General features: G+C 49.4%; 1 protein-coding gene across 3 annotated transcripts in view; it reads left to right on the plus strand.

Annotated features, from left to right (window-relative positions):
* Positions 1-18147: 18147 nt before the first annotated feature.
* Positions 18148-26783, plus strand: part of Sec14l1 (SEC14-like lipid binding 1) — a 47177-nt gene continuing 38541 nt past the window's right edge. For 2 of the 3 annotated variants that reach the window (NM_001443713.1, NM_001108309.2), the window contains 2 exon segments: positions 18148-18346; positions 20543-20635. In NM_001443713.1, coding sequence (NP_001430642.1) covers positions 20573-20635 — 63 coding nt within the window. In that variant the 5' untranslated portion in view covers positions 18148-18346; positions 20543-20572. 3 annotated transcript variants of the gene reach the window in all.

The following is a 26783-nucleotide window of genomic DNA, read 5'->3' on the forward strand; positions in this document are numbered from 1 at the left end:
TCTTCAATACTCAGCGGTCTTCTGCTGCAACTAGGCTTCACCAATAGCCTCTCACAGGCTCTCTTCATGGTGCCAAGCCTCAACTCCTTTGCATGACCCCTTCAGTCTGGGCCATCAACTGCACTTCAGGCTGCACCTTCACCAATGGCCTTCCATGGCCTCTCACAGTGCCCAGCCTCAGCTGCTCTCCATGACCCCTCCATTGCCTTCAAAACCAGTGCCACCTGGGTGACTCTTACACACTACCAAGTCCAGCCACAGCACGAGGTATAACCTGGGCTATCTCTGGAACACTGCCAGGAGCCTCCTGTCCCCCATTCTTTTGCCTCCTCCCCAGATCTCTGCTGAAACCCCCCGCTACAGGTCAGGGCAACTGGTGCCCAGATGTGAGACTTGGGTATGGGGATCCAACTGAATGTTACTCGCCCATGGACATCCCCCTCTCATGGGATCACCGCTTCCCAGAGGACCGGAGAGAGAAGATCTGCATTGCAACTGCCACAGCCACCCACTGTGAGTCCGATCTGCGTAAGGTAAGATTAAGCAGCACAATTATGGGACAGGCATTGAGTAAACATGACTTCTTTTTAAAGGGTCTTAAGGAGTCCCTCAAGGCGCAAGAAACTCGGGTTAGGGAAAAGGATCTTGCTAAATTCTTCATAGTCATTGATGATGTTTGTCCTTGGTTTCCCCAAGAGGGAACCACTGATGAAAAAAGACTTTACCCAGGAGAGCCGCCCAAAGAATTGCTTCAGTTGCAAACAACCAGTCCATTTCTCCAGAGAATGCACGGCCCCGAAGGCTGAACGCATGCCTCCCTCTTCCCTGCGTCCTCAATGCAAAAAAGGCAGGCATTGGACTTCTGAGTGCCCCTCCCAGAGGGGCCAGGAGTTATCAGGTTTGTCCCCGCAGAAGGACAGCTCAGCCCCAGAAATATTAGAAAGTGATGAAATCCAGGGAAGAGAGTCTGCCTGAGATCCCTCTTTCCTTTTCTCTTCACAGGTTAAGAAAAATGGATCGTTCCCAGTCAAGACTTGTTGGAAATGGTTCTCCAAAACTGAAGAGGACTTGATTTGCTCTTCCTCCAGCAAGGGGGCTATGTGTGGCTTTTAAAGAAGAACGTTGCTTCTACACCAACTATACCGGGGTAGTCAGAGATAGTATGGCTAAGGTTAGAGAAGGCTTAGAACTAAGAAACAAAGTGGTTTGGGAGCTGGTTTTCCTCCTCTCCCTGACTCACCACTTCCCGCCTCCCCCCATTTTGGGGCCCCTGGTTGGTTTCTTCCTGCTCCTGGCTTTTGGGCCTTGGGCCTCTAACCAGCTCACAGGCTTTATCAGACAACAAATTGACTCCCTGGCATCCAAGCCCCTACAGGTTTATTACCACAAGCTTGATTTGGCTAACAGACGCCTAACGGAGCCCTGTGATGATCCTTTAGAAGCTGCGTAAAACTTAGATTTCTGCTCGCCTGTTTTGGCATGGGTACCTGCAAGGGGTACGAGACTAAGTCCTGTAAGGGGAGGACTCTATTGTCCGTCTCTGGGTCCCCTGATTGCATAGAGGTTGGTGTTAATCTCTCCCTTGGTCAGATTTCACAGATAACACTTCTGTCGAGATCACCAAGACAAAAATTCCTCTCCTCTCCAAAAAGACACTAATACTGAACAAAGTGCTGGGAGGATCAGGTCAATGCTTCCCCTGGTTAATGTCCATTTATCCTCATAATGCAACCACCCCTGGCTGCTTACTGGTCGCATAAAGAGTTAAAAAGGGAGGAGATGCCGGGAGGAGCCATGCTCTGACTCAGGAATTTTCTCAGGCTCTTTTACTACAGCCTTTTGTCTCTGGAAAACCCAGCCAGTTGTCTGTTCTTATCAGTTATACCTGCAATTTACAGTTTATGGTTACAGGGAGGGTGGTGATGGTGATGAATTGGTCTTAGACCTTGCATGGCCTTCCTGCCTGTCTTTTTAAGCCACTGCCCTGAAATAAAGTTTGAGAGCTTGATCGGACAATTGACTTGCTCTCTTTCAGGCCTCCTGTTCCCCATTCTTTCATTCCCTCCCAGGTCTCTGCTGACCCCCCTACCTCCCCGCAGGTTGGGACAGAACATAGCCTCTTTGTTCTCAGAAAACACTTCTTAGAAGAGTTCACCTCAGTGACGCCGGTCTCCTCTTAATCACCACTAATTTCTTAGCTCAGCTGACCAGCATCAGTGGTCCCAGTACTGCAAAGGTCCGCTTTAGTAGTTCTGGTATCTTGTTAATCACAGCTGCTTCTTCAGCCCCAGCTAACCAAAACCACAGAATCTTCACACTCAAAACAGCAACAGCCCTGATAAGAGTCTTTAATCTTCCCTCTGAAATTTCACAAGCCAGGCCTCCATCTTCTGCACTGTTCTCAACATTATCTTCCAAGCTCCTACAGAAATCCCACAGAGCTCTTAACATTCCAATGAATCGTCTAGCTCAAAGTTCCAAAGTCCTTCCGCAGTCCTCCCCAAAACATGGTCAGGTTATCACAGGAATAGCCCACTATGCTGGTACCAATTTGTCTTAGTCAGGACTTCTATTCCTGCACAACACATCATGACCAAGAAGCAAGTTGGGGAGGAAAGGGTTTATTCAGCTTACACTTCCACATTGCTGTTCACCACAGAAGGAAATCAGAACTGGAACAGGGCAGGAAGCAGGAGCTGATGCAGAGGCCATAGAGAGACATTACTCACTGACTTGCTTCCCCTGGCTTGCTCAGATTGCTCTCTTATAGAACTCAAGACTACCAGCCCAGGGACGGCCCCACCCACAATGGACTGGGTCCTCCCCCCTGATCACTCATTGAGCAAATGTCTTACAGCTGTGTCTCATGGAGACATTCCCTCAAGGGAGGCTCTTTTCTCTGTGATAACTCCAGCTGGTATCAATTGAGGCACAAAACCAGCCAGTACAGATCTGAAGCATCCTCTTTGGGTGTCAGTTAAGGTGATCCACCCAATGGTTTCTGTCTTTCCCCACTTTCCTGGGTCAAGGATCTTCAAGTCATCTGTGTGTGGGCATACTTTTGAAGACTTGTAGAGACCCAGCTGACAACTCTATCAGATAGTGGTGAGTGTGTGGTTTTGCATTTTGATTCTTTCTTTTTTAGTTTGTTTCTTTTCAGCACCTTCTTACTGTGCCCAAGGCCAACCTGGAGCTAACTCACTGTCCACACAAGCAGCAAGGGTGACTGAGAAGAGTGGTCACTTTCAGCAGAGCCAATGAATTATTCAGACTCTCAGGGGTCAAGCCTGAGACAAGCACTTTCCCTGGGGAGTGGGCCTGTCATCAGTGAATTGATCAAGAGAACTGGCCACTTTGTGACCTCGGATATCTCCTTCAGAAAGGAACAGGGATAGATCTGGGAACTGGATACATTTGGTTACTATAAAGCTCAGGGGGATGGGCGGGCTCGAGGCATTTTACTTACTCTCCCCTGTCAAACCTACCGATTTAGAATCACCTAGAAGATAAAGATGAGCTGTTGTCGGGAGATATGTCCACAGATTTAAAGAGGAGAAAAGACTCACCCTGAATGTAAGCGGCATGATGTCATGGGCTAGAGCAGTGGTTCTCAGCCTTCCTAACGGTGCAACCCTTTAATACAGTTCCTCAGGTTGTGGCGCCCCCTCCCCCATACCATAACATTTTCTTTGTTGCTAAATTGTAACTGTAATTTTGCTACTGTTAATGAATTGTAGCATAAATATTGGGTGCAGAATATCTGATATATAACTCCTATGTAAGGGTCATTTGGGTCATGATCCACAGGTTGAGAACCCCAAGGCTAGCGGCATGGAAGGGGCAAAGGTTGGGATGATGGAAAGCCAGATGTGGTGATTAATGTTGATTGCCAATTTAAAAGGATCTAGAATCACCTAGGAGACAAACCTCTGGGTGCTGGGTTGGTGAGATGAGAGGGCCTCTTTGATATCATCCTGCAAACCATGCATGGTCTTACCAAATTACAAGGAGAACATGGGTTGAGCATTCAGCTCGCCTCTCTCCATTTCCTGACTGTGGTGACTGACTGTGGAGCTGATGTGACTTTACTGCCTCAAGCTCCCGCCATCATGACTTCTCCACTCCTGCTATGAGGTTGTCATAGCAACAAGACAAAACCAATACCCAATGAGTATATTCACAAGTCTGTGCTTCCTGTCCACCATGGCACCTGCTTCCTGTCCACCATGGCACCTGTTTCCTGTCTCCCATGGTACCTCTGTTTTCTGTCCACTGTGGCACCTGCTTCCTATCTATCAGAGCAGATCATGTGCTGGACACTGTCACAATGTTCTGCCAAGAAAGCACAGCAAGCCCTCCAAAACCGTGAGACAAAATAAATCCCCCATGCAAAGTCAGGTACATCCACCCCAGGATTGGGAAAAGTACCTCATACAGCTAGCTCTCTGGGCCTCCCTCAGACTGTTGGAATCCTTACCCTGGAGATGGTAACCACCTGTGTAGAACAGAACAGTTGGCTTCCTCACAATGCCTCTCAGGAGGGCACAGCATGGTGAGCCCCTCCAGAAAAGGGTGCTCTGACATTGGCCAACCCCTGCACAAGGACCACCTTAAAGTTCCCTTTAGCCTGAAACCATGAACTAAGCACTTGAAGGTTGGAGGCAAGACTGAGTGACATTGGGGCAACTGGGTGATGGGAATAACCTGATTTTTCCAGTCTTGGCCTGTCATGGCCAGTGTCCATGTGGCTGGAGGTATATAGCATTCAGAGCCATGAAGGATGAGTTTAGCCAGCAGCTGCCCAAGACAGTGGAGAAAGTCCGTTCCCCTGCAGTGTCCCTTAACCCTAATGTTCCCTCTCTGCCCTGCAGTGTGTCTCTCTCCTTCTCCATGAAGAGTCTAAGTCAGTCAACTTCAGCTGTACATCCAGCCGACTTCCTCAGAACGGGGTGTTGTGGAAACGTGCCCCCAGTTGACAGGCAAAGAACAAATCTGTCCCGAGCCAGCAGGACTGTCTGTCACCCTAATTACAAGGAGTGGTGAAGGAAGGCGCATGACTCATTAAAGAGGCTTCTAATCTCCGCCCAGCGTGGGGGCCTTCCTCCGAGCCTCCCACACGCTCAGTGGAGTGGACATTTTCTGTTATGTAATTCGCTCCAGGGTGCCACCAAATCCAAAGGTAACAAAAGCTTAGACCAGTTCCAGCTTTGGTCCAGGAATGGCACTCAACCTAGGGAGAGCTTTGGCCCCTATGGAGCCTGAGATAAGACTCACTTCCTAAGTCAAGGTTATAATTATGTCTCCTTCCTGTAATTGTATTAATGTGCGTGCTGGCACGCCCACAGGCCGGCCATCTATATTTGGTTTGTATCACACACGATGCTCCACAGGGCCTGTCTTATTATTCAGGGAGTGCAGGCTTTGACTGGCACGTTAATCCCAGGGGACTTCAGATAGAATAGAAATAACTAATGCCTTCCAAGAACCATCCTACCACCGCCAACAAGATGAAGGCCGCCCTGGTTTTGCCAACTTCCCAAGCAGGGCAAAGCACTATCTGCACGGAGGCAGTTGGGAGAGGCCAGAGGCCACCTGTCTTTAGGGTCAGGGATGCAGGCATGGGAAGAGTAGCTGTTGCTCTTGGGAGTCTCAAGCCCTCAATAATGAACAAGAAAGCACAGAGGACAGTCCCCAGGGCGTGGGAGTTGGCAGGAGATAGACTAGGTGTGTGTGACTAAGGAGGCAAGCTCTTGGGCCAGCAACATAGCTCGGCTTATGCCACTGAGCCTAAGTTCAACACGTAGGACCTACACGGTGAAAAGAATGCACCAAGTCCTTCCACTCTGACCTTCACACACACACACTCTTTTTTTTTTTTTTTTAAGTATGTGTTTGATGACGTGTAAACTGAGAGGACAGGAAAGCACCACCCAGAGAGAGCATAATTGCCAGCAATTAATGGTGTCTTCATCCAAAGGCACCCTGACATTCCAACTGCACATACTTCTGTTCCGTACGTCATCCCCGGATTACATAAACCGTCAGGCTTACACCTACACGTGCCATCCACCCCTGCAAAGGCAGCGAGGATTAGAGAAACGGTGGCTTTGCCGACATGGTTCCTTTCCCACGCCAAGGAAAGTCAGCCTTTCGGAACGTGAGGAATCTGACCTTGGCCTAACCCTCTCTCCCGATTAGCCAATACTGACCAGACAACGTCCTTCAGAGGGCATCCATTTTCCTGCCCAGAGCGTTATCAATCATCAAAAACATCTTCAAGGGTGAACTTGGAAGGGCCCTGGAGAAGGAGACCACTGGGGAGGGGCTTTGCAATGCCTCTGCCCACCGAGTACGGGATTAAATACTTGGGACCTGTCACCACATCCAGGCATTCGGTTTAGTTTTGACACAGGGCCTTGTGGATCCCCATCTGTTCTTGAACTGGATGCGGAGCCAAGGATGACCCTGAACAGAATTCTTTCTGCTCAGTCTAGCTGGAGCCCGGGGGCTGGGATCATGGGCATGCACACTGGGTTTCTGTGAGGTTGAGGATGGATCCAGGGTTTCACTGATGCGAGCACTGACTGAGCCACACGCCCAGCCCATTCTATTTTATTGTTATTTGCTAAGGATGAAAGCTCAGGGCCTCCTACATGCTAGCAAAAACTCTCGCACTGAGCTCCATTCGTGGCCCCTGTTCTCAGACCTTCTCATCACATTCTTGTTACAAGTATTACCTTACAGCACGGAAATTTGAAACCTGCTTGCCGTACAGTGTGGGAAAGTAGAGTCACGTGATCACGTGGTCCTGCAGGAGACTGTCTCAGAGCACAGACGGTGGTGCAGGGAGTTGGGTCCTGAAGGGATGCTGAGGCAGACTTTGGCAGCTTCCCGGGTGAGCCAAAAGTTCCTCAGATTGGGCCAGTGGTTGCCCTTGGCACCCAGGGCCTTCCCACAATTCTGTGAACCCTGCAGTCCATCCTCAGTCCCTAGCATGAGCTGGCCAGATCGAACTCTGTTGTGTGCAGCTTTTCATTCTCACAGCCTGGCTGCGGCAGATAGGGCACAGTTATCCAGGCCCCAGGGTCTACACCATCCCCAACCCTTCCTTTCCACAGCTGTAATAGACTGTGTTACAGGACAGAAAAATAAACCCAGAATGATTGCGTAGTCAAAGGGCAACCCAGGGACTCGGACCCAGACCCTTAGCGCTCAGAACCTGTTGTCCCACTGACACTCTACATGGACGGTGTCAGCCCTCACAAAGGCTTAGAAGCTGTTTGCCCACTCTCAGAGCCCAGGCATATACTGGAGACACCACAGTTCACTCGTTTGTGGTCTAACAGGTTGAGGCACTTGATAGCCAGTATCCTTAGAAAACAGACACACTGGCAGGTTTCCCAGAAGCAACGGCAAACTTCAGAGACTCCTTCCCTGTGGTGGCTTATGGGAGCTCCTTACCACGGCTATTCAAACACTGTGCGCAGTGTGGTCTTGTTTTGTTTTGTTTCTACCAAAGGTGGGTGTGTTGCTTTTGTACTTAAGAGCCCCACTTCGTGACTCCATGCTTGCCTTGTTTTAGAAAAGATGGGAAAGCAAGCAAGTGTGACTGCTTTCGGAGGCTGTGGGTGGCTTTTATTCTCCATGCATTTCTGCTTGGAGCACATCTCTACAACGGGGGCCCGTACACGTGTTGCTCCTTGCTTACAAAGAACAGGATGTCTCCCAAGACCTGAAGCCTAGTGGCGGAGGGCCCTTGGCACAGGGGGAGCAGCAATGCCACCAAGGACCGCTTTTGTTCCTCTAGGCTTTCCCTCATGGGCACAGTCTGGAATCAGAGTGGGCAGGACACTCTCCATGTGTCACAGTGAGGTCTTCCTTCTGAGAGTACCCAGTGCCTTCCAGAACCCCTGACCTGGGTCGAATGCTCATCCTCTTCTAAGTGAGTCCCTAGTGGGGGTTACTTTAGTCTCTGGTCTCTCTGTTGGAGTCACCCACATGTAAAGGAGGGCAAATGCCTGAGCAAAACCCTGGCCTTAAGAGGGAGATGTGGGTCAGTAAATGCCTTGTAGAGAACCTGTGTGTCTGCCATGACGCATATGAGTGTTGATTTTGGTTGGTTGGTTGGTTGGTTGGTTCTGAGACAGGGTGACCTTGAACTTCTTATCCTCCTGCTCCCATCTCCCTGGTGGATGTGGCTCAGTTGGGAGGGTGCACCTAATGAACTGGCAGTGGTGGTGCACACGGTAGTCACGTAGGAAGAGGCAGGAGAATGAGGTCGAGGTTATCTCCTCTACACAGTAAGGTCAAAGCCAGCCTACTCTATAGGAAGGAGTCCTTTTCTCCAGCTAGTCAAGGTCACTCTAGAAGCTGGTCCCACTTTCACCTTAGGAGAGAATGTATTCCTGCTGCCCCAAGCTGTCAGATTTGTGATTCTGTGTCAGGCGAGAGAAAACCTGTTCACCTACTGCAATGTTTCCCCAAGGCTCTGTGGCAGAGGTACCAGTTCTGTGAAGTTCAAAGCGGTCCTCTGTGTCCTCAGGGCACCGAGGAAGGTCAGGAAGGCTCTTGGTTTTACGTCAGTGTGGTTACACATTTCTGGAACATGGTGGAGCCCCCCGCTAACGAGTGTCCTGCAGGAAGTTGGAGGTCACAGGTCAGTGGTAGAGGTGAAGCTATAGGCTGCTGGCAGCGTTTACAGGATAGAGACCAGAAGCTCTGAGACCATGGCTTGGCATTTTGAAGTCCAGTGAGTGTTTGACCTTGGAGAAGGTGGGAGACTGATTCTGCACCCAGCCAGGTGAGAGAACAATCTCTCTGTGAACCTCAAATGGTCTCTGAGCCAGATAGCTCCTAATTAATAGAGAGTGATTTACCAAACAGGACCCCAATATTTTTCCCTGAGCCGTCTATATTGAGAGCCACACAAACAAGCATTGGTCTTTCCATCTCATTCCTGTCTGGTCTTTGGAACATTTTTCATATTGTTCTCTGTTTGGAGGAATTTAAGATGGAGAAAGGACTTATTTAAATATAGAGGGTGTTGTTAGTAACCAGCTAGAACAGTAGGCAGGGTGGTAATAATAACCTCTGTGAACAGAACATTCTGGAGGCAGAGCTGTAGGACGCATGGCTGTGGGAAGTATTTACAAAGTGCGTTTGCGGGGTTTTGATACAAACATTTTATTTTCTTTAAAAATGTTTTTAAAGAAATTTAATCTTTGGGGCTGGGGATTTAGCTCAGTGGTAGAGTGCTTACCTAGGAAGCGCAAGGCCCTGGGTTCGGTCCCCAGCTCCGAAAAAAAGAACCAAAAAAAAAAAAAAAAAAAAAAAAAAAAGAAAGAAATTTAATCTTTAAAAAATTAGACGAGAGCTGGGTACAGTGGCACACTCCTTTAATCCCAGCACTCCAGAGGCAGAGGCAGATCTCTGAGTTTGAGGCTAACCTGGTCTACAGAGTGATTCGAGGACAGCCAGGGGATACACAGAGAAACCCCGTCTTAAAAAACCAAAAAAAAAAAAAAAAAAAAAAAAAAAAAATTCTTTTCTGTCAGAGACTGCTCTGTGGTTAAAGGTATCTGATACCAGGCCTGAGGACTGGAACTGAACCCCAAGGACCCACGTAGTAGAAGTCAAGAAGTGACTCTTGGGGGCTGGAGAGATGGCTCAGCGGTTAAGAGCACTGACTGCTCTTCCAGAGGTCCTGAGTTCAAATCCCAGCAACCACATGGTGGATCACAACCATCTGTAATGAGATCTAGTGCCCTCTTCTGGTGTGTCTGAAGACAGCTACAGTGTACTCGAATATAATAAATAAATAAATAAATAAATAAATAAATAAATAAATAAATAAATCTTAAAACAACAAAGGACACAGCTCATGGGAGTTGGTTCTCTCCTTCCACTAAGCAGTAGGAACTTCCACCATGGATTAAAATCAGGAATTCAGGCTTGTTAGCAAACACCTTTACCCTCCGAGCCATCTCGCTCTCCTCAGCCACCGCCCGCCCGCACCTGCTTAATTAATTGTTACTGGTTGGGAGGGTGTGCAGGTGCTGTGGCTCAAATGAGGAGGAGGTCAAAGGTGACTTCTGTGGGGTTGGTTTTCTCCTATCTCTATTAACATGGCTGCCAGGAATCAAACTCTGGTCCTTAGGCTGTGTGAATGCTTTTCCAGTCGGTTCATGGCTCCAGCCCTACAAACACAGCGAGATACATTTGTAACACCAAATTATAGCAACATTTAATTAAAAGGTTTCTTCTTTTCCTCCAGAGGAGAAAATCCCTAAAAGCTGTGGTTGGCAAAATAGGCCCCACCGAGGCGGGTGTGAAATGAATGGGCGCCACTGTCCTCTAGAAGCCGCAATGCATGTCGGGACCTTTGCAGGGCACAGCATAGGAGCCCCAGATGACCAGAACTGAACAGAGCCTGTGGTGCTCTGCCATCGTCCACAAGCAACTTGCAATTTCTCGGAAAAGACAGACCCAGTTCCGTGATGGAAGTGCAAGGCTGTGGGCCTGTGGATAGGATGTGGCACCAGAAGGGCTTTGCTGGGTAGGGATTCAGGGTGTGGTGGGGGGCTGGGAGTAGCCAAGGGCTGTCGCCGAAAAGTTCAACCGAGTGTCCTAGAGCAAAGGCTCAACACCTTGAAGGCTTTTATTTTATTTTATTTTACTCTATTTTATTTCTGTGTTGGTGAGGACCAAACTAAGGGTCTTATATACAGGGCAAGCAGCTGCAAGCTACTGATGAGCCCCTCCCCAACCTGTTCTTTTTTTTTTTTTTTTTTCTTTTCTTTTTTTCAGAGCTGGGGACTGAACCCAGGGCCTTGTGCTTGCTACGCAAGCGCTCTACCACTGAGCTAAATCCCCAACCCCTCCCCAACCTGTTCTTATGAAACCTTTCTTTCCCTCTTTCATTTTAATTAACTTACTTTGTTTGTTTAAAATGATTTATTATTGGGGTTGGGGATTTAGCTCAGTGGTAGAGCGCTTGCCTAGGAAGCGCAAGGCCCTGGGTTCGGTCCCCAGCTCCAAAAAAAAGAACCAAAAAAAAAATGATTTATTATTTATTTATGTATATGAATACACTGTCACTGTCTTCAGACACACCAGAAGAGGAAATCTGACCCCATTATGATGGTTGTGAGCCACCACGTGGGTGCTGGGAATTGAATCAGGGTCCTCTAGAAGAGCAGTCACTGCGCTTAACCGCTGAGCCATCTCTCCAGCCCCAGCCTGGAACTTTCTATGTAGAACAGGCTGGTCTTACATGATCTCTCCATCTCCTGCTCCAGAACACAGGGTTCACAGGTGTGCACTGCTATGCCAGGGTGAGCATGCACGGTGGTTTTCTCTACTCCAGCACTTAGCCTACTGTCTGAACGAGTTATGCTGCGGAATCTCGATTTGTTGAATTAACAGAGGACTGAATAAAGGGGCAGATCAGTGGAGATGAAAATGAAGTTGTTCTGAACAAAGGGCGGTCAGGGACAGAATTCATAGAGAGGTCGGCTTTGAAGTGTGAACTGCTTTGAAGCTCGAACTGCTTTCCCTAGCCAACATGGCTTTGGGCAAGAGAGTGAGTTCATTTGTACTTTTGAAAAAGACTTCAGCTGGCAGTGCCTTGGGGGAGGCCTGGCTTGGGTGGGGGAAACTATATGAAGGCTTTGCCTCTTTTGGCTGAAATGAAATAGTTTAAAACTCCGTGAAGCTGGATGATGCCTTCTGCAGATCTGGCTTCTTAGCCCAACACTCTTGCATCTTGGGGATGATACAGTGTATTAGCTCAAGGCCGCTGGGTGGTTGCCAGGGCTCCATTGGGAAATTGTGCCTGCGGGGTAACCTGCACTCACAGTATTTTTCCAGGCTGGGAACTTTGCCAGAGGCCCATGTCGGGAGACTTTTGTCATGCCTTTCGAGGCTGCCTTTAACTCCTTTACCACCAGGTGGGAACAGGGACCCTCTATCCCGAAAGTGGGTCCATGATCACCACAGATGCAAACAGAAATGTCCGTCCTATGTGTCAAGGCACCAGAGTGTGAAAAAAATTATCCTGGGGGGGGCTGGGGACTTAGCTCAGTGGTAGAGCGCTTGCCTAGGAAGCGCAAGGCCCTGGGTTCGGTCCCCAGCTCCGAAAAAAAGAACCAAAAAAAAAAAAAAATTATCCTGGGCCTCTCTGTGGAGTCCAGATCACTTTGTTTTTTTGTTTTTGTTTTTTGTTTTTTTTTTGTTTTGTTTTTGTTTGTTTGTTTGTTTGTTTTGTTCTTTGAGACAGGGTTTCTCAAATAGTCTTGGCCATCCTGGGACTTGCTCTGTAGATCAGGCTGGCTTCGAACTTCTAAGATCCACCTGCCTCTACCTCCCTGAGTGCTGGGATCCTACCACGGAGTTGTTGGCACTTATCTCTTTCTTTGGGGTGTGAAGAGGTTGGGCTCTGGAGGCTGACCGACTCACTGTCTTTTCCTGTGGTGACTCTCTTCTAATCAGTACCTCCAGTCGTCTTGTACCACCAACTCCTCAAGCTTTCATTGAGAAAGGTTCCTCCTGAGGCTCATGGAGAAGATGTGGTCTAGAAACAGCAATAGCATCCTTACCTCTGGTTAGGGAGGGCGTCACCTGCCACAGTACTGAGATGTTGAGGGCCATGAGGGTATGTGTGGCTGTTGATGCTGTACTCAGGCTGTGAGCCAGAGCCAAGGAATGGTAGCCTCACGCCCAGGCTTCTAATTGGGAGGAGGTTAGCTCAACCCAGCAGCTCAAGGGAGCAAGTGCCTTGCTATGTATGGTTGCTGGGACTGGGGTCTCCTCAGCCTTTGTTCCATGGGCACCTGTCAGATGCCGTATCCCTCAGGATGTCTAAGGTGTTCAGCTGTGCGTTCATGATGACAAGACTCTGGTGAGAGGAAGAGAGGAGGTGTATATGTTTGCTCTGGAAGGTGGGGTGGGGTTGGGACTCATAGATTGCATGGAGGGACTCAGGCAGCATTGCCACTGCCCTTGTCAGCCCACGAGTGACACTATTCGCTCAGGGAATCTAAAGAAAGGAGAAGTGCCACTTGAGCAACCCTGGCAAGCCATAAACAGTTTGGGCGGATCTCTTCTGGTTTTGTTTTTGTAAGACGATGAAGTTTCATCACATGACTTGAGTCTGTGCATCATGTGCTGTTCTAATCAGTATCTTGGGGTTGACTGCGTTGATGACACAGGACTTTCCACCCCTCCTTTGTGACCAGGAGACATTTCCATTCTCTCTCTTCTTATTTCACTTCTCCAGCAGCTTCAAAGTCTTTCTTCTGGTTCTTACTCATGATCCAACTCTTTCTCTAAAGGTTTACCTTCTAATTATGTGTCTCTCCGTGTGGGTATGTGTGCCTGGCTGCAGGAGCCCGTGGGGGCCAGAGATATTAGATTCCCAGGAAGCTGTATGTGCTGAGAACACTTCTCATCTTCTGCCCGAGCAGTGGGTCCTCTTAACCACTGAGCCATCTCTCCAGGCCCCATGATCTAACCACTGAGGCATCTCTCCAGGCCCCATGATCCAACTCTTTTTCTTCTTTGTTTTGAGATTGTCTTTCTATGCAGTTTTAGCCGTCATGGAACTTGCTGTGTAGACCAGGCTGGCCTGGAATTCTCAGAGGTCCTTCTTCCCAAGTGCTGGGATTAAAGACGTGTGCTTGAGTTCTTTAGAGTTCTGCCCTTGGCCCTTCTCTTTGCCTCTTCGTGCTCGTGTGTGTGTGTGTGTGTGTGTGTGTGTGTGTGTGTGTGTGTGTGTATGCGTGCGTGCATTCGTGCGTGTGCGTGCATGCGTACATGCTCTTTGACCCTTACTAGTTCCACCACTGACTTCATCTTGACCTTGGATAACCCCCATTTCATCATGTTCCCTCTATGAGGCCTTCCGCACCCCACCAAGCATATCCCCAGGAGCTATTCTTTTTTTGCTATAGCATATTTCTCTTTTTATTTTTGAAAATGTCTTAAGTAGCCCAAGCTGGCTTTGAACTTGTCATGTAGCTACGGATAACTGTGAACTCCTGCTCCTCCAGCCTCCACCTCCCGTGTGCTGGGACTACGGATGTGCCACCACATCCCATTTTTGCAATGTCAGGGATGAAACCTAGGGCCAGGCAGGTACTCTAGCTACTGGGCTACATCCCCCAGTCCTCCCTTCCTCCGATACTGGGCGTCTTCGAGCAAGCGTTCACACTGAACAGACTAGTTTGCTTTCCCCCTTAGTGAGAGACTGTCACCCTCAGCATTAATCCTCTGCTCTTTCTAGCTAACAGAACTATTGGTTTTTACTTGGATCCATAGCAACTTGGAATGTAGGTTGCATTACATGCCCAGCCTTCCTGTCCCTTAAGCATGCTCATGTGAACACATTCTGGCCAGTGGATATAAGGGGAGCCTCCCCATTCCCCCTACTCCAAGGAAGCATATTTCGAGAGAATGTTGGAGGCAGGAGATGCCTTGCAAGCAGCAAGACGGTGGGGACGGATGTCCCTAATGCTTTTGGGTCCACACAGATTAACCCTCAGGACTGAGAATTTTATCTTCCTATTTTATCATGGTAATTGTGGCTATTTAACATGCCCAGAGTCACTGTTGGCCTCACGAGGTTCACAAAGATGTCGCTCCTGCGAAAGAGTCTCATTTTGGCAAACAATTCCTCCCACCTTTGCTCCAAGGACATCAGTTACAGTTTTGAGAACAACTGTTTTCAGTTTTACTCAGTGAGACTTGGGACCTCATCGTTTCCACGGCTTAACTGTTCCATCGAAAACTCCACACAGTCTGATCAGAAGCTAGCCATTAAGATACGCCTTGAGCGGGCTGGGGATTTGGCTCAGTAGCAGAGCGCTTGCCTAGGAAGCGCAAGGCTTGGGTTCGGTCCCCAGCTCCGAAAAAAAGAACCCCCCAAAAAAAAAAAAAGATACGCCTTGAGCACTTGAACGGAGATCCTTAGGCAGCCATACAGTGTGCCCGGCTATAGGCGCTGGGCAGGTTTTGTTGCCTTTGGTCCATCTGTAGGTTACGTGGGTGGTCATCTGAAGTGTTGACGGTTGGCTGACCATAGAGGTAGACATCTTGCCAGCTGTGGACCTCATTCACGATAGCAGAGACCACAGTGTCTCTGATCACGATGCTTTTGCAGTGGGCTTTTGATCACAGGCAGCCAGATGGGGTCACGGCCACTTCCTACGGTCCTCACCTTCGTGCCTCTCTGAATGAATGGAGAACAAGTACTCTGTGCACATGTGCAGAAAATCACAGCCCCTGAAGCCATTCTTTAACTGTGGCTATGCAGAGGTCCTTGCAGATTGTCTGCCCATGATCAATAACATGAATTTCAAGATAATCAAAAGGGCTGTTGTGTGTAAGCTAAATAAATGGCAGAATATCCTTGGCCTATGTAAAATTTGGGTTGAACACCAGCACAAACAAACAAACAAACAAAAAAACCCCAAACAGTTGTTGATTTTTGTTTTTTATTCTGTTCTTATACCTCTACCTCTACAACCCCATTTTACCCTGATCCCTTCCCTTCCAACCCCTGACACTAGGTAGAAGAAAAAAGGTTAGAGGGGAAAGGGGCATAGACCTCTTTCAGCCAATAAAATAGACTACTTCCTGATGATTAGTTGTGTTGGGTTTGTGGCGGCAAGTCCAATCTTCACAAGTCCTATCTCCAACTTCAAGTCTCTGTGCTTACAACCACTTGACAAACCACAAAAGCAACCGGGGGAGGGGGGAGCAGCAGCTGCCCCCCCAACCCCAATTTACCTCCTCTCCAGAGTTCCCAGAATTAAGCTATCTGCAGCTGGCAAAAATCACACCCCTTGTTAGTGCTCTAGGCAAACCATAGTCACCTGCTGTGAAGCAGCCTCTTATCCCACCCCTTGGGATTAAAACAAAAACACATTCCCATAACATAACTGGGTTTTGTTAACACCAAACTCTCACTACGCTAAGCCACACCCTCTCCCATATATACCACATTATGCATCTAAACAAATGTTTTTTATTTGAGCTTGTTACTTTCGTGGGGTCTGGAGAGACGGCTGAGCAGTTTTGTTTGGTTTGCTTGTTTGTACTTTGGTGCATTTTTTCCCCCATAAAGATTTATTTTATGGATGTGAGTACACCATCCCTGTCCTCAGACACACCAGAAGAGGGCATCGGATCTCATTACAGATGGTTGTGAGCCACCATGTGGTTGCTAGGAATTGAACTCAGGACCTCTGGAAGAGCAGTCAGTGCTCTTAGCCGCTGAGCCATCTCCAGTTCCTGGTGCTTTGTTTTTGAGACAGGGTCTCACTAGGTAAACTTGGCTTGCCTGGAACTTGCTATGAAGACCAGCCTGGCCTCTAATTCACAGAGACTCGCTGCTTCTACCTGATGACAGGATTAAAAGCATGCACCACCATGGCCATCGCTGTGCTCTTATTCTTCCCTTTCTTCCTCCGGATTATTTTGTAGCTACTTGTGGGTATTATATTATTTTAGATAAAAATAAATTTCAGAGTCTACCCCCGAAGACATGCTCTCTTAAAATTTTCTCCTTCTTTTTATGTACGCGGATATTTTTGCCTGCCTGTAGGCTTGTGTACCCCTGGCATGCAGCGCCAGAGTCGGCCAGAAGAGGGCATTGGATCCCCTGGGCTTAGCGTTACATCCGGTTGTGAGCTGTCAAGTAGGTACTAGGAACCAAAGCCTGGTCCTCTGGAAGAGCGGTCAGTGCAGTTAAGCATACAGTTGTCTAAGTGATTTTCCCAACTCCTCTTTTTTTTTTTTTTTTTTTCCCGGAGCTGGGGACCGAACCCAGGGCCTTGTGCTTGTTAGGCAAGCGCTCTACCACTGAGTTAAATCCCCAACCCCTTCCCAACTCCTCTTAATCTATCATTTAGACTCCCCCTCATCTTTCTTTAGAAATTATTTGATAAAGACTATGTCCGTTTTGCACCCCTGAGGTCTGGGCTTCTCTTGCTGTAATTTAGCACCATCCTCCAGTCTCTGTTTCCTGTTAATTTGTGGTTGCATCTGTAGGCTGGCCAGAATGGTGTGCTCCGGATAAGACCATCTCAGGAGCCATTCACTCATCTTACCCATCTCTCTCTTCCAAAGCATCTTTTAAAGGTAAATGTGACCCTTACACGTGGGCGCAAGTCATCATCAGCCCGAGTAACACGGGTAGCAGTGCAGAAAATGATGGTTTGAGTTGGAAACAAAGCGTGATCCAGCAGTGAATGATCTGCTTGTGTGGTGGGTAAACAGGTCCTGAAGGAAATGCCCAAACCCTTGTGTGCCAGGCAACCTTGAAAGTACAAGCCACCCGGGGTGACTAATGTGAACGGAACAACAGTGACATTGATGGAGAAATTGTGTGTTGCTTCTAAAACTAGCTTTGCTGTGTGGGTGGATGTGCCAGGTGTCCGCTTATAGTCACTCGCCCGCCTTGAGGACCCCTAAATGTCTCCATTCGTGCGTCTCTCAAATTTTAAAGTTGGAGACGTTGAAATGCAAGGTACACCTAGCACCCCACTGAGGCCCCTCGCTTTAGCACTTATCCCACAGTCCGACATTCCCCAGCCATCTGGATGTGTTGACAAGGGTGCTTGGGTTACACCCAGCTCCTCCCCACCCTGTTCGCTCCATCTCCTTTACTAGGCCAGAATGCAATCAGGACACTCTGAGCGCAGGACGCTTCTGAGCCACCGAGAAAAAAAAAAAAGATGAAGCCCACGGAGAAGCTCAGACAGCGCAGGCGCGCAGAATTCAAGCTGGAGGCTCAGCTTAGCTGACACCCCGTAGTGGTCTCAGTTCCCGCTCCGCGGAAGGACCCCCGGCAGGAATGCGTATTTGAATTTTTTCTGGGGTCTCTGTCTGCTAATTGCGAAGCTCCGCCCGTTGCACAGCCCTTCCCCCTCCCCCTGAAGCCAAGAGAAGGAGCCTCTGAGGCTAGCTCAGAGTCGGGGTAGACCACGTCCTGAGCCCCTCCTACGCACGCGCGGATAGGTAACTCGAGCATGCGCAGTAGGGCCCCAAGACAGCCGGGCGGCCGCCCCTCCCCCTCCCTAGCAACCGCCTCCCGCTCCTTCCCCCGCCCCCTCGGCCTGGTATGCGCACGCGCGTCCCTTCCGGGTTGGTCCCTCCCTCCCCGTCACCCGTAACAACCACTCGAGCCCTCGCCGCGCCCCTCGGCCCTCCCGTCCCAGCCCCCGTCCCCGGAACCGGCGGTCGAGTGGCGGCAGCCGAGCCTGTGGCACGGCTCTCTCCCCACGGAGCCGCCGGCATGAACGCATCCCGCCACCCCGCGTCCCCGACCCGGTCCTTCTGACAAGAGGTAAGCGCGCGTCGTCGTGGAGGGTAGGAGCGCGCCCGGGTCCCCGCCTCCAGCCGGCTCTCTCTGCCGCGATGGCCGGGGGCGCTCGCCATCTCCGGGACTGGGGAGCCAGCCGGGTCCCTCCGCCGCCGCCGCCGGAACCCAGCCAGCCCCCTCCGTCCAGCCCTGGCCTGAAGGGAGGCGCTCCCCCGGGGCCGACCCTGGGCTGATTTTCAAACACCAATTATCATGCAACAGAGGCAGCCCCGGCCTCCGGTGCCATTTGGTCACTCCGGATGCCCGCGCAGGGTGTGGATCTGGACTAGACCTCCTAAAGCCGAGATTTGTCCCAAGTTCAGGGAGCTGGCGAGCAAGCTGGTCTTTCTGTGTAGTCACTTTGGGTAAGAGTTTCTTAATACAGGCAGCACGCAGCGCTTGCATCTTCTCCCATACTCATCAGCACCCGGTAATCATACTCCTTTTATTTGGGAGATACCCGATAACTAATTTTCTCAATTAAAAAAATATAAACGATTATTAGATTCCCCACCGCGCGCCAGCGTTGTAAGGTTTACGAGAGTGAATGGAACGCGGTCTCTGCGCTCCAGGACGCGTCAGCGCCTGAATCGAGATTAATGAAGGTTTGAGTTTGGAGAACTGAGGAGTCTGGCTCCTGGCCTCTTGGTTTGAGAACCGGGAGTGTTAGATCCCTCTCACGGAGATGGAATCTGGAAGGCGAATAGCATGCTTGAGGTCACCTAGAGTTACTAGCCTTTGTAGTTTTCCAACTGTTGGAGGGTGGTTTTCCAGCATAACCTGCTTCTTCCGAGTGCTATGCCAAGCAGACCAGACAAAGTTCCAGACCTGATTAAGGCAATGTAAACATTGTAGAAGTTGTAGACAGCTGTAGATAGCAGTCCTCCGAAGTATATCAGAGTAGGGATTTTTGTTTTTTGTTTTTTTGTTTGGTTTGTTTTTTAAACAGCTGTAATTTGCAATACCTAGATACTTAGTTTTGAACTTTTGATTGTCTTTTGAGTGTACACAAATAAAATAACATCCTTATTGATTGAGCCTCAGCAGGACTACTGGGCTCGCTGGATTCTCCTTCCTTTTTATATTTCTGTTTGTTTCTCTCCTCCTCTTTTAAGTAGGTGAGCAAAATGTTCTAGATGGCTCTGAACACAAGGGTGTTTGCAGAGAAAGCTGCCCTTGCCAGCGCTGGAGTGATTCTGTATGCGAAGGAGGGCTCCTTGACCTCAGGCCTGAGCGTGTAATTGGTTGCTTTGCGGGATCACATCTTCAGGAGGCTGGAGGGTTTTGGAACCCCTTAGCTGGAGCTGGGCCGTCTCCCTGCTATTTGTAGACAGTCTCTGAAACTGGAGCATACTATTAGAAAACAGGAAAAGACGAAGTTCCCTTTGAAACCAGCCCTTAAGGGGTATTCATCATTTAAGAAAACAGTAGGGTTGGGGTTGGGGATTTGGCTCAGTGGTAGAGCGCTCGCCTAGGAATCGAAAGGCCCTGGGTTCGGTCCCCAGCTCCGAAAAAAAGAAATTAAAAAAAAAAAAAAAAAAAAGAAAACAGTAGGGTTTCCACCAGGTTTTTGTGTCATCCCCGGAGTGTTTGCCTTAACATGTTACATTTTTTATTTGGGTCCTTGTAGAAGTTGTTCAAGAGAAAAACCGAATAACTGAATCCTAGGATTTCATGGTTGCCAAGGACTAGATCTCCTGACCTGGGCCAGAGACTCAGGGATGCCCATACAGGGGGCAGAGGGCCTCCCCCAGATCAGTGTGGCCCCTCCTTCCTTGTGGGCTGTCTTTGCTTGTTCTTTTTTTTTTTTTTTAAAGATTTATCTATTTATTTGTTTACTTATTTATTTACTATCTGTAAGTACACTGTAGCTGTCTTCAGAGACACCAGAAGAGGGCGTCAGATCTCATTACAGATGGTTGTGAGCCACTATGTGGTTGCTGGGATTTGAACTCAGGACCTCTGGTAGGGCAGTCAGTGCTCCTAACCACTGAGCCATCTCTCCAGCCCTCTTTGCTTGTTCTTAATGCCTTGTTGCCTCCCGTGTTTCAGCAAATCCTTTCGTCTGCGTGTTTGGGATTATGACCTGTGGCAGTCTCTAGGGTGTGGTACGGTACGTGAATTCAGACTCACTCTTTTTCTGTAATGTGGTTATTTATTACATGTATTTTTGTCTTTCAGGAGTAAGAAGATTGCTATTGAATTACAACCATGGTGCAAAAATACCAGTCCCCCGTGCGGGTGTATAAACATCCCTTTGAGTTAATTATGGCTGTAAGTACTTCACATTTCAGTTTACTCTGGCTTCTTTTTAAGATTAAACTTGGATGATCTGCAAACTCGTTCGTTGTTATCATTGCCTCACGAGCTGCTCCGTTCTGTGATGGCGACTGTGACCTGCGTCCAGTCTGGCGGTTTTAAGCCACATGCCTGTGAAGCTGTATCTGTGTACGTTTGTGTTTGCAGCGTATCTGGGGTGACATGTGAGCCTGCATCATTCACCTCAGAGAAGGCAGAAGTGGGATCCTGGCCACACATTTCCTAGGAATTTCGCTGGTTCTCTTTGTTCAAGTAGCTGCTAGACAGGGAGTGCTGCTCCTTCCTTAAACCGTTTGTTCGAGAGAGAGAGCTCTGTTCCTGAGGGAATTCATCTTAGCTGGTCTGGGAACTAAACACTGTGGGATGGAGTTTCCCCTGCATATTGATAAGTAGTTCTGTTTAGTAAGTTTTTCCAGCAAATAACGAATCCACGATTGTACAAATAGTATGGCTGAAGTGTTTGTTTTCTATCTACCTGAATTGGGCTAAGAAGCATTTTACTGGATTAAAAACAAGCTAGTGCCTTGTGAGCCCCTGCCCAGCATCCCCGTATCTCTGTGTTGGTGTCACTCTGGTGGTATGAGGCCCACGTGGAAATGTGTGTCATACAGGAAGAGTGCATCTGTCCTAAAAGTCACACACCCAGGGTACACCCGTGCTGCTGGCACCAAGCTCAGAACACGCATAGCCCAGTAGGGAGATGAACTCTGCTGCGTCTGGGGTCCTGTGCCCACTCCTGTCAGAATGAGGATCCCAGGCTGACCTGGAACTCATCTGCCTCAGGCATCTGGTGGGGGGGGGGGGGTTACAGGTGTGCACCGTTAAGCCTGGCTGCTGCCTGGTTCCTGCCCCCAGGTAACTTTACCTGTTTCTGTCCTTTGTGCAGAGAAGCTCAGGTTTGCCTGTTCTTGGAACTTCTCAACAGTATGCTTTGAGATTAGTTAGATCAGTAGTCTTGATAAGCAAAATAAAAACTTAAACCCTCTCAAGGGAACATTGCTTGCTTTTTTTCCTGATTGAAGTGTTATTTATGTACAGTGAAAAGGCCTCTTGTAGCTGTGCGGTTTAATCAGTTACAACAATAGTTGTCCACACCTCTGTCAGGCAGGACATATGCATCCATTTGAACAGACAGCTTTGTTCAGCTCTGTCAGGTGTGAGGCCTGTTTGTTGTTATGGTTGGGGGCCTTGTATCTTAAAATAATTGTGTATTTCCCTTAAATATTTTATGTGAATGATTTGTGAGAAAAATGCTTTTCCGTTTGCATGCTGGCTTGACTTTTGGTTGTATGGGGCAACCTACCCTCTCCCTCGTGCACCCCACCCCAGCCAGCTGAAGTGGAGTTTTGTTAGAGGAACACACGTGTGGTGTGATAGGAATTGCCCCCGGGACAGGCTGGAGCCTGTGGTGTGGGGTGGCTCCTGGAAGCCTTATCTGTACCTGGCCCAGCCCCTACGTAGTCCCCTCTGTCCTACTCCCCCTGGCTCTTAGCCTACCCCATCTCCCATGGGTCTGCTGAGCCGGCCATAGCCTGTGGTCCCAGGTTAGCTCAGTGGCATTCCTGGTTGCATCCGAGTGTTTGAGCAGCCAATTCTTGTCACATGGCCCACTTCACGTTCTAGAGAGAGACTGGACCTGTCCTCTTCTTCCTTAGACTGGGTCTCAGGGTGTCCCCTGGGGAGTCACCTGACCTTTCTTCAGTTTGCAAGGCTGCTGGAGTCAGGGAGGAGGTGTGTGTGGAGGCACAGGACGGGGCTGGCAGGTTCGGTTTGCCAAAACTGTTTTAAAAGGCACAATGTGGGCTGGCGAGTGCATCAGCTGGTGAAGGCACGTGCTGCCAAGCCTGTGATCTGAGTTTGTTCCTGAGACCCAGGAGGCAGAGAGAGAGAGAGAGAGAGAGAGAGAGAGAGAGAGAGAGAGAGAGAGAGAGAGAGAACCGACCTGTATTGTCAGTCCTCTGACCTGCACTTGCACTCTGGTGTGCTTACCCTCCGCATAAGAAATGGAAAAAAAAAATCCTTTTTCCAAAAGCCTTGCAGTGAGTCTGTGGTCAGAGGCAGAGGCTAAGCCCCTTCTAGCCCTGGATTTCATAAAAAGCTGTCTGGGTTGCTTAGCCTTCAGACTTCTTGATGTCCTTTTTGGAATTAGGAAGTTTCCTTTGCAAATTTTATGCAAACTTTGCATAAATTCAAATTCTTAGCCACCCCTAGTTTTAAAAACCTTGTAGGCTGCTTTTCTGTTTGGCACTGGCTAACTTCCTCTTGGATTGTTAATTTTTTTCTTAGGTCTGAAAATAAAATATGGTCCCTTCCTCCTTCCAGAACTAGAACGGTCAGCTGCCCCAGCCCTGTACAGCACCACTCATCTTTTTCCTGACTGATTTTGAGGAGAAAGAGCCTCACTGTCCGCTCTGATTTCTTTATTCTTTATTCAGGCAAACCGTAGCGTAGTATATGTGTTGTGTAACCAGTAGCCCTGAGAGGACATTGTAGCTCGAAAGGGAAGGGGAAGGGGAAAAGAAAGGGGAAGGGAAAAGGGGGGGCGGGGCACTATTCAGGTACTTGCCAGTCCCCAGTCCTGGGAGAAGGCTGTGAGTAAAGGGACTCCTCCAGCTTACCCCTGTGTTCCTGTGAAGCCAGGTCTTGTGACTGTGGATTACAAAAATTGTCAGCTGAGCATTGCCTAGTACAGACAGTGGGGTCACATTTTAATTGCATTTTGATTAAATAAATGAAAGTTACTTGTTGGCTTGGGCGTCAACAACATTTTAAAAATGTTAAAGATTTCTTTAGCTCATTTGAATTAGAAAATGGCATTTAAGCAGACTTAGAGCTGAAAGGACGGTGTTGAGCAGGCATTTGTGACACTGCAGGGTTCTGGTGAGAGAGGGGTTAGCCTAGAAACGCCTGCAGGAGTGGAGAAGATGGCCGCTCCTTGCCCTGCAGTGGGTGAGGGAGTTGTTGGGACAGTGGTATTCTTGGATCCCTGGGGTTTTTTTGCTATCCATGCTTCTGATAACGTGCATCCTGACATAGTTTGTGAAGGTTCTGGTCCACAGTGATGTCTACATCTTCAGGTATCAGCTCGACACATTTCCTAGATTTCCACTTTCCCTTCTGCTTGCTTTAGCTGCCTTGTCTACCCAAGGGTTTATGGCCTTCTGGGGGTACCCAGTGTGCTCCACAGATAAGGTTTCAGGGCCTGGCAAAGGTGGGTGTGCTGGGGTGGCACCGTTTCCTTTTGAAAAGTCTAGGACAAACACAGGCTTTAAAGCCCAGCAAGTGAGGCCATGCATGGGGCTGCCGGGGAGACTCAGACTCAGACCATGGTCAGACCCTGGCTCAAAGACAAACAGCAGAGAGAATTTTAGGTATGTTAAAGACCCTCGGGGTTGGGGATTTAGCTCAGTGGTAGGCCCTGGGTTTGGTCCCCAGCTAGATGTGGTGTGGGAGGGCAGAGAGGCCATGTTGTGAGAGCTGTGGTGTTTTTCTGTCAAGGACAGCTGTCCCTGTGGACAGGGGAGATGTGTGATGGAAGGGCTCTGATGGCGTTGCCCCACCCCCAGCACTCATAACTGTCCTGGCCTGCTGCTGGCCTGCACCTGGCCTGGCCTCCTGCTTTGGGGACCAGGCACACTGGGCACCCTCTCCCTCCTGTCCACATCCTGGTTTCTCTGTCTCTATGCTTGCCACAGAGCCTCCTCCTCGATGCTATAATCGGACACCCTGAAGATTGTGCCTTTGTGTCATGCAGTCTGTCCCCTCAACCTCTCAGCCTGAGCCCTTGTCCTGTAAGCAATAGGGACCCTGTTCCTTGTTCATTTCCCCCTCAGACTTTGAGCCCCTCAGGGCACATGTGGACTGCCCTCCTCCTGTTGGTTCTGGAGGTGATTCCCTGCTACCTGCTGTCCCTACGGGCCCTTCCTGCCTGCTGCTGGCCCTTTAAAATCACGTTTGTCGCCTGTGAGCCTGGTGCCTCCCTGCCCCTCATGTCTTTTTATACTTCTTTGCCTCACATGCTTGCCTTTCCATCTGTCTCTTCAGATCTTGTTCAGTGTGTCCTGCCCTGCTCCCCTGGTACCGCTGCAGGCGTCCTCATGTCTCTCTCCCTTCCTTGTTCTTTCCTTTCCCTTTCTCTGCTGGGGGTGGGGTGAGGGTGGGGGATGGACCCAGGGCCTCACGCCTCCTGGGCACATGGCCACTGCTGAGTCTCAGCCACACTTCCGACTTGTCTTTAGTACTTTGTCAGTGTTAGGTCTTTGGCTTATGACTGTGTTTGCTTCTCTTCTCAGAAGTGGTCCTCAGCAGTGGTGTCTGTTGCCTTGTTTCCATGGGTCCCGAAAGCACATGGGCTTATTCACCTGAACCCTTGCCTGGATTTGGTGGGGACCCTGCTCTCGGGGCTTTGTGTTTTCTTGGGTCCTTAGGTTATCCAGGGCTCCCTCGAGCCCCTCTGTGTGGATGAACCCAGTGCTTCTTCATCCTGGGAGGCGTGCAGAGCTGTTGGCACACACGGCGGAGCAGTGAGAACCAGCAGCCCTGCTCGCTGTGTGGCTGCTGGTTAGATGGCCCACCACACATGTGCACAGTGCGCTGTTGCCTTCCTCCCTATTCCGTCCTCAGGCTTTTCCCAATTCCTGTTTAGTTCTCGACGCCTCTAACACAGCTGAAAAGAGGAAAAAAGATTTGCTCAGTGTAGATGCTAACTCCACCTGGGCCCACCCCCAGTGAGTAGCCACTGTTGGGCGCCATATCCTCTTCTGCCCTTTCCTGGTACCTCTTTGCCCACCTCCAAGTATCAGAGAAAAGCCAGTCCCTTTGTGCACACAGATGGCTCTGCCCTGAATCTTTTACATCAAATGGCGTTTATAGTTGAACTTTATTATTCCGGCCATTTGTGAACAAGAGGAAAGGGCACTACTGTTTCCCATGAGTCCCTCTGGCCTCCTTAGGGTGCTGGGCAGAATCCTGAGCTAGACTGCATCCTGAGGGGGTGGCTCTTCTCCCTGAGGATGGGAGGGTGGACTGCCTGCTGGAGCCACAGGTCTGCAGTGTTGACTCCAGCGTCGTCATGCAGCCTTTATGATTGTGTGTGTGTGTCAGAGTTTTGCCTGCATGTGTGTGTGTGCATGATATATGGCTCAGACATCAGTCAGCAAGGGCATCAAATCTGCTCGAGATCTTGAGCTATAATTGGTTGTGAGCCACCATGTGGGCGCTGGGAATTGAACCTGGGTCCTCTGCAAGAGCAACCAGTGCCTTAACCGCTGGACCATCCCTCTGGTTCCCTTTTATCTTCTTGAACTGTGTTTTCTTCCCCTCACCTTAGGTTTAATCCCTGGGTCTTTTTCTATTTCTGATCTGGTTCCCAGGTTTATGGTATTAGGCATGAATCGCAGTCCCTGCTGTTTGCTCTTGAGCCAGCCTGGTGTGGCCAGTTCCTTTTCCTGTGGGCACACATTTTAGGCTGGCTGTAGACGCTTGGTCTGCCTCCATCTCCAGAGTAGCTGAGATTATAGGGCAGTGCTCAGGTGGAGTGAATTTCTACTTTCACGAATAAGCACGTTGCTCCAGAGGAGAGTTCAGTGTTGGCGTGGCCTGGGGTGGTACAGTGCGGTCCGTTTCCTCTGATGGTCTCTAAGGGTGTGGTCGGTTATCTGGGTGGTGTGCTGTTCTCTCCGGGCTGTGAGGGTCGTGGTGTATGACCGTGTATGAGTGTGTGGTGGTGACCAAGGGTCCTAGATACACGTGCTGTGTCCTGCTCTCTCTGACGAGGTTGTGTTGAACAGAAGCCGAGGTGACTGGGTTGGCCGACTTGCTGTCAAAAAGGCTGTTGTGTTTGCCATCCATGTTTCCAGTGCAGTTGACGGTCATCCTTCCTTGCTGTCACTTACGATGCCTCCTTTTCAGAAACCTACGAAGACAGTGGTTTTACTCCTGACTTCAGTGGTTCTCAACTGGTGGGTCTCCATCCTTTTGGGAGGAATATCCTGCACATCAGATATTTACAGTATGACCCGCAGCACTAACAAAATTACAGTTACTGAAAATGGCCGGGGTCAGCACAACATGAGGAAGTGTATTAAAGGGTCGCAGCATCAGG

The sequence above is a fragment of the Rattus norvegicus genome, chromosome 10 (genome assembly GCF_021556685.1).
Source record: "Rattus norvegicus strain SHRSP/BbbUtx chromosome 10, alternate assembly SHRSP_T2T, whole genome shotgun sequence".
NCBI classification, from domain to species: domain Eukaryota; kingdom Metazoa; phylum Chordata; class Mammalia; order Rodentia; family Muridae; genus Rattus; species Rattus norvegicus.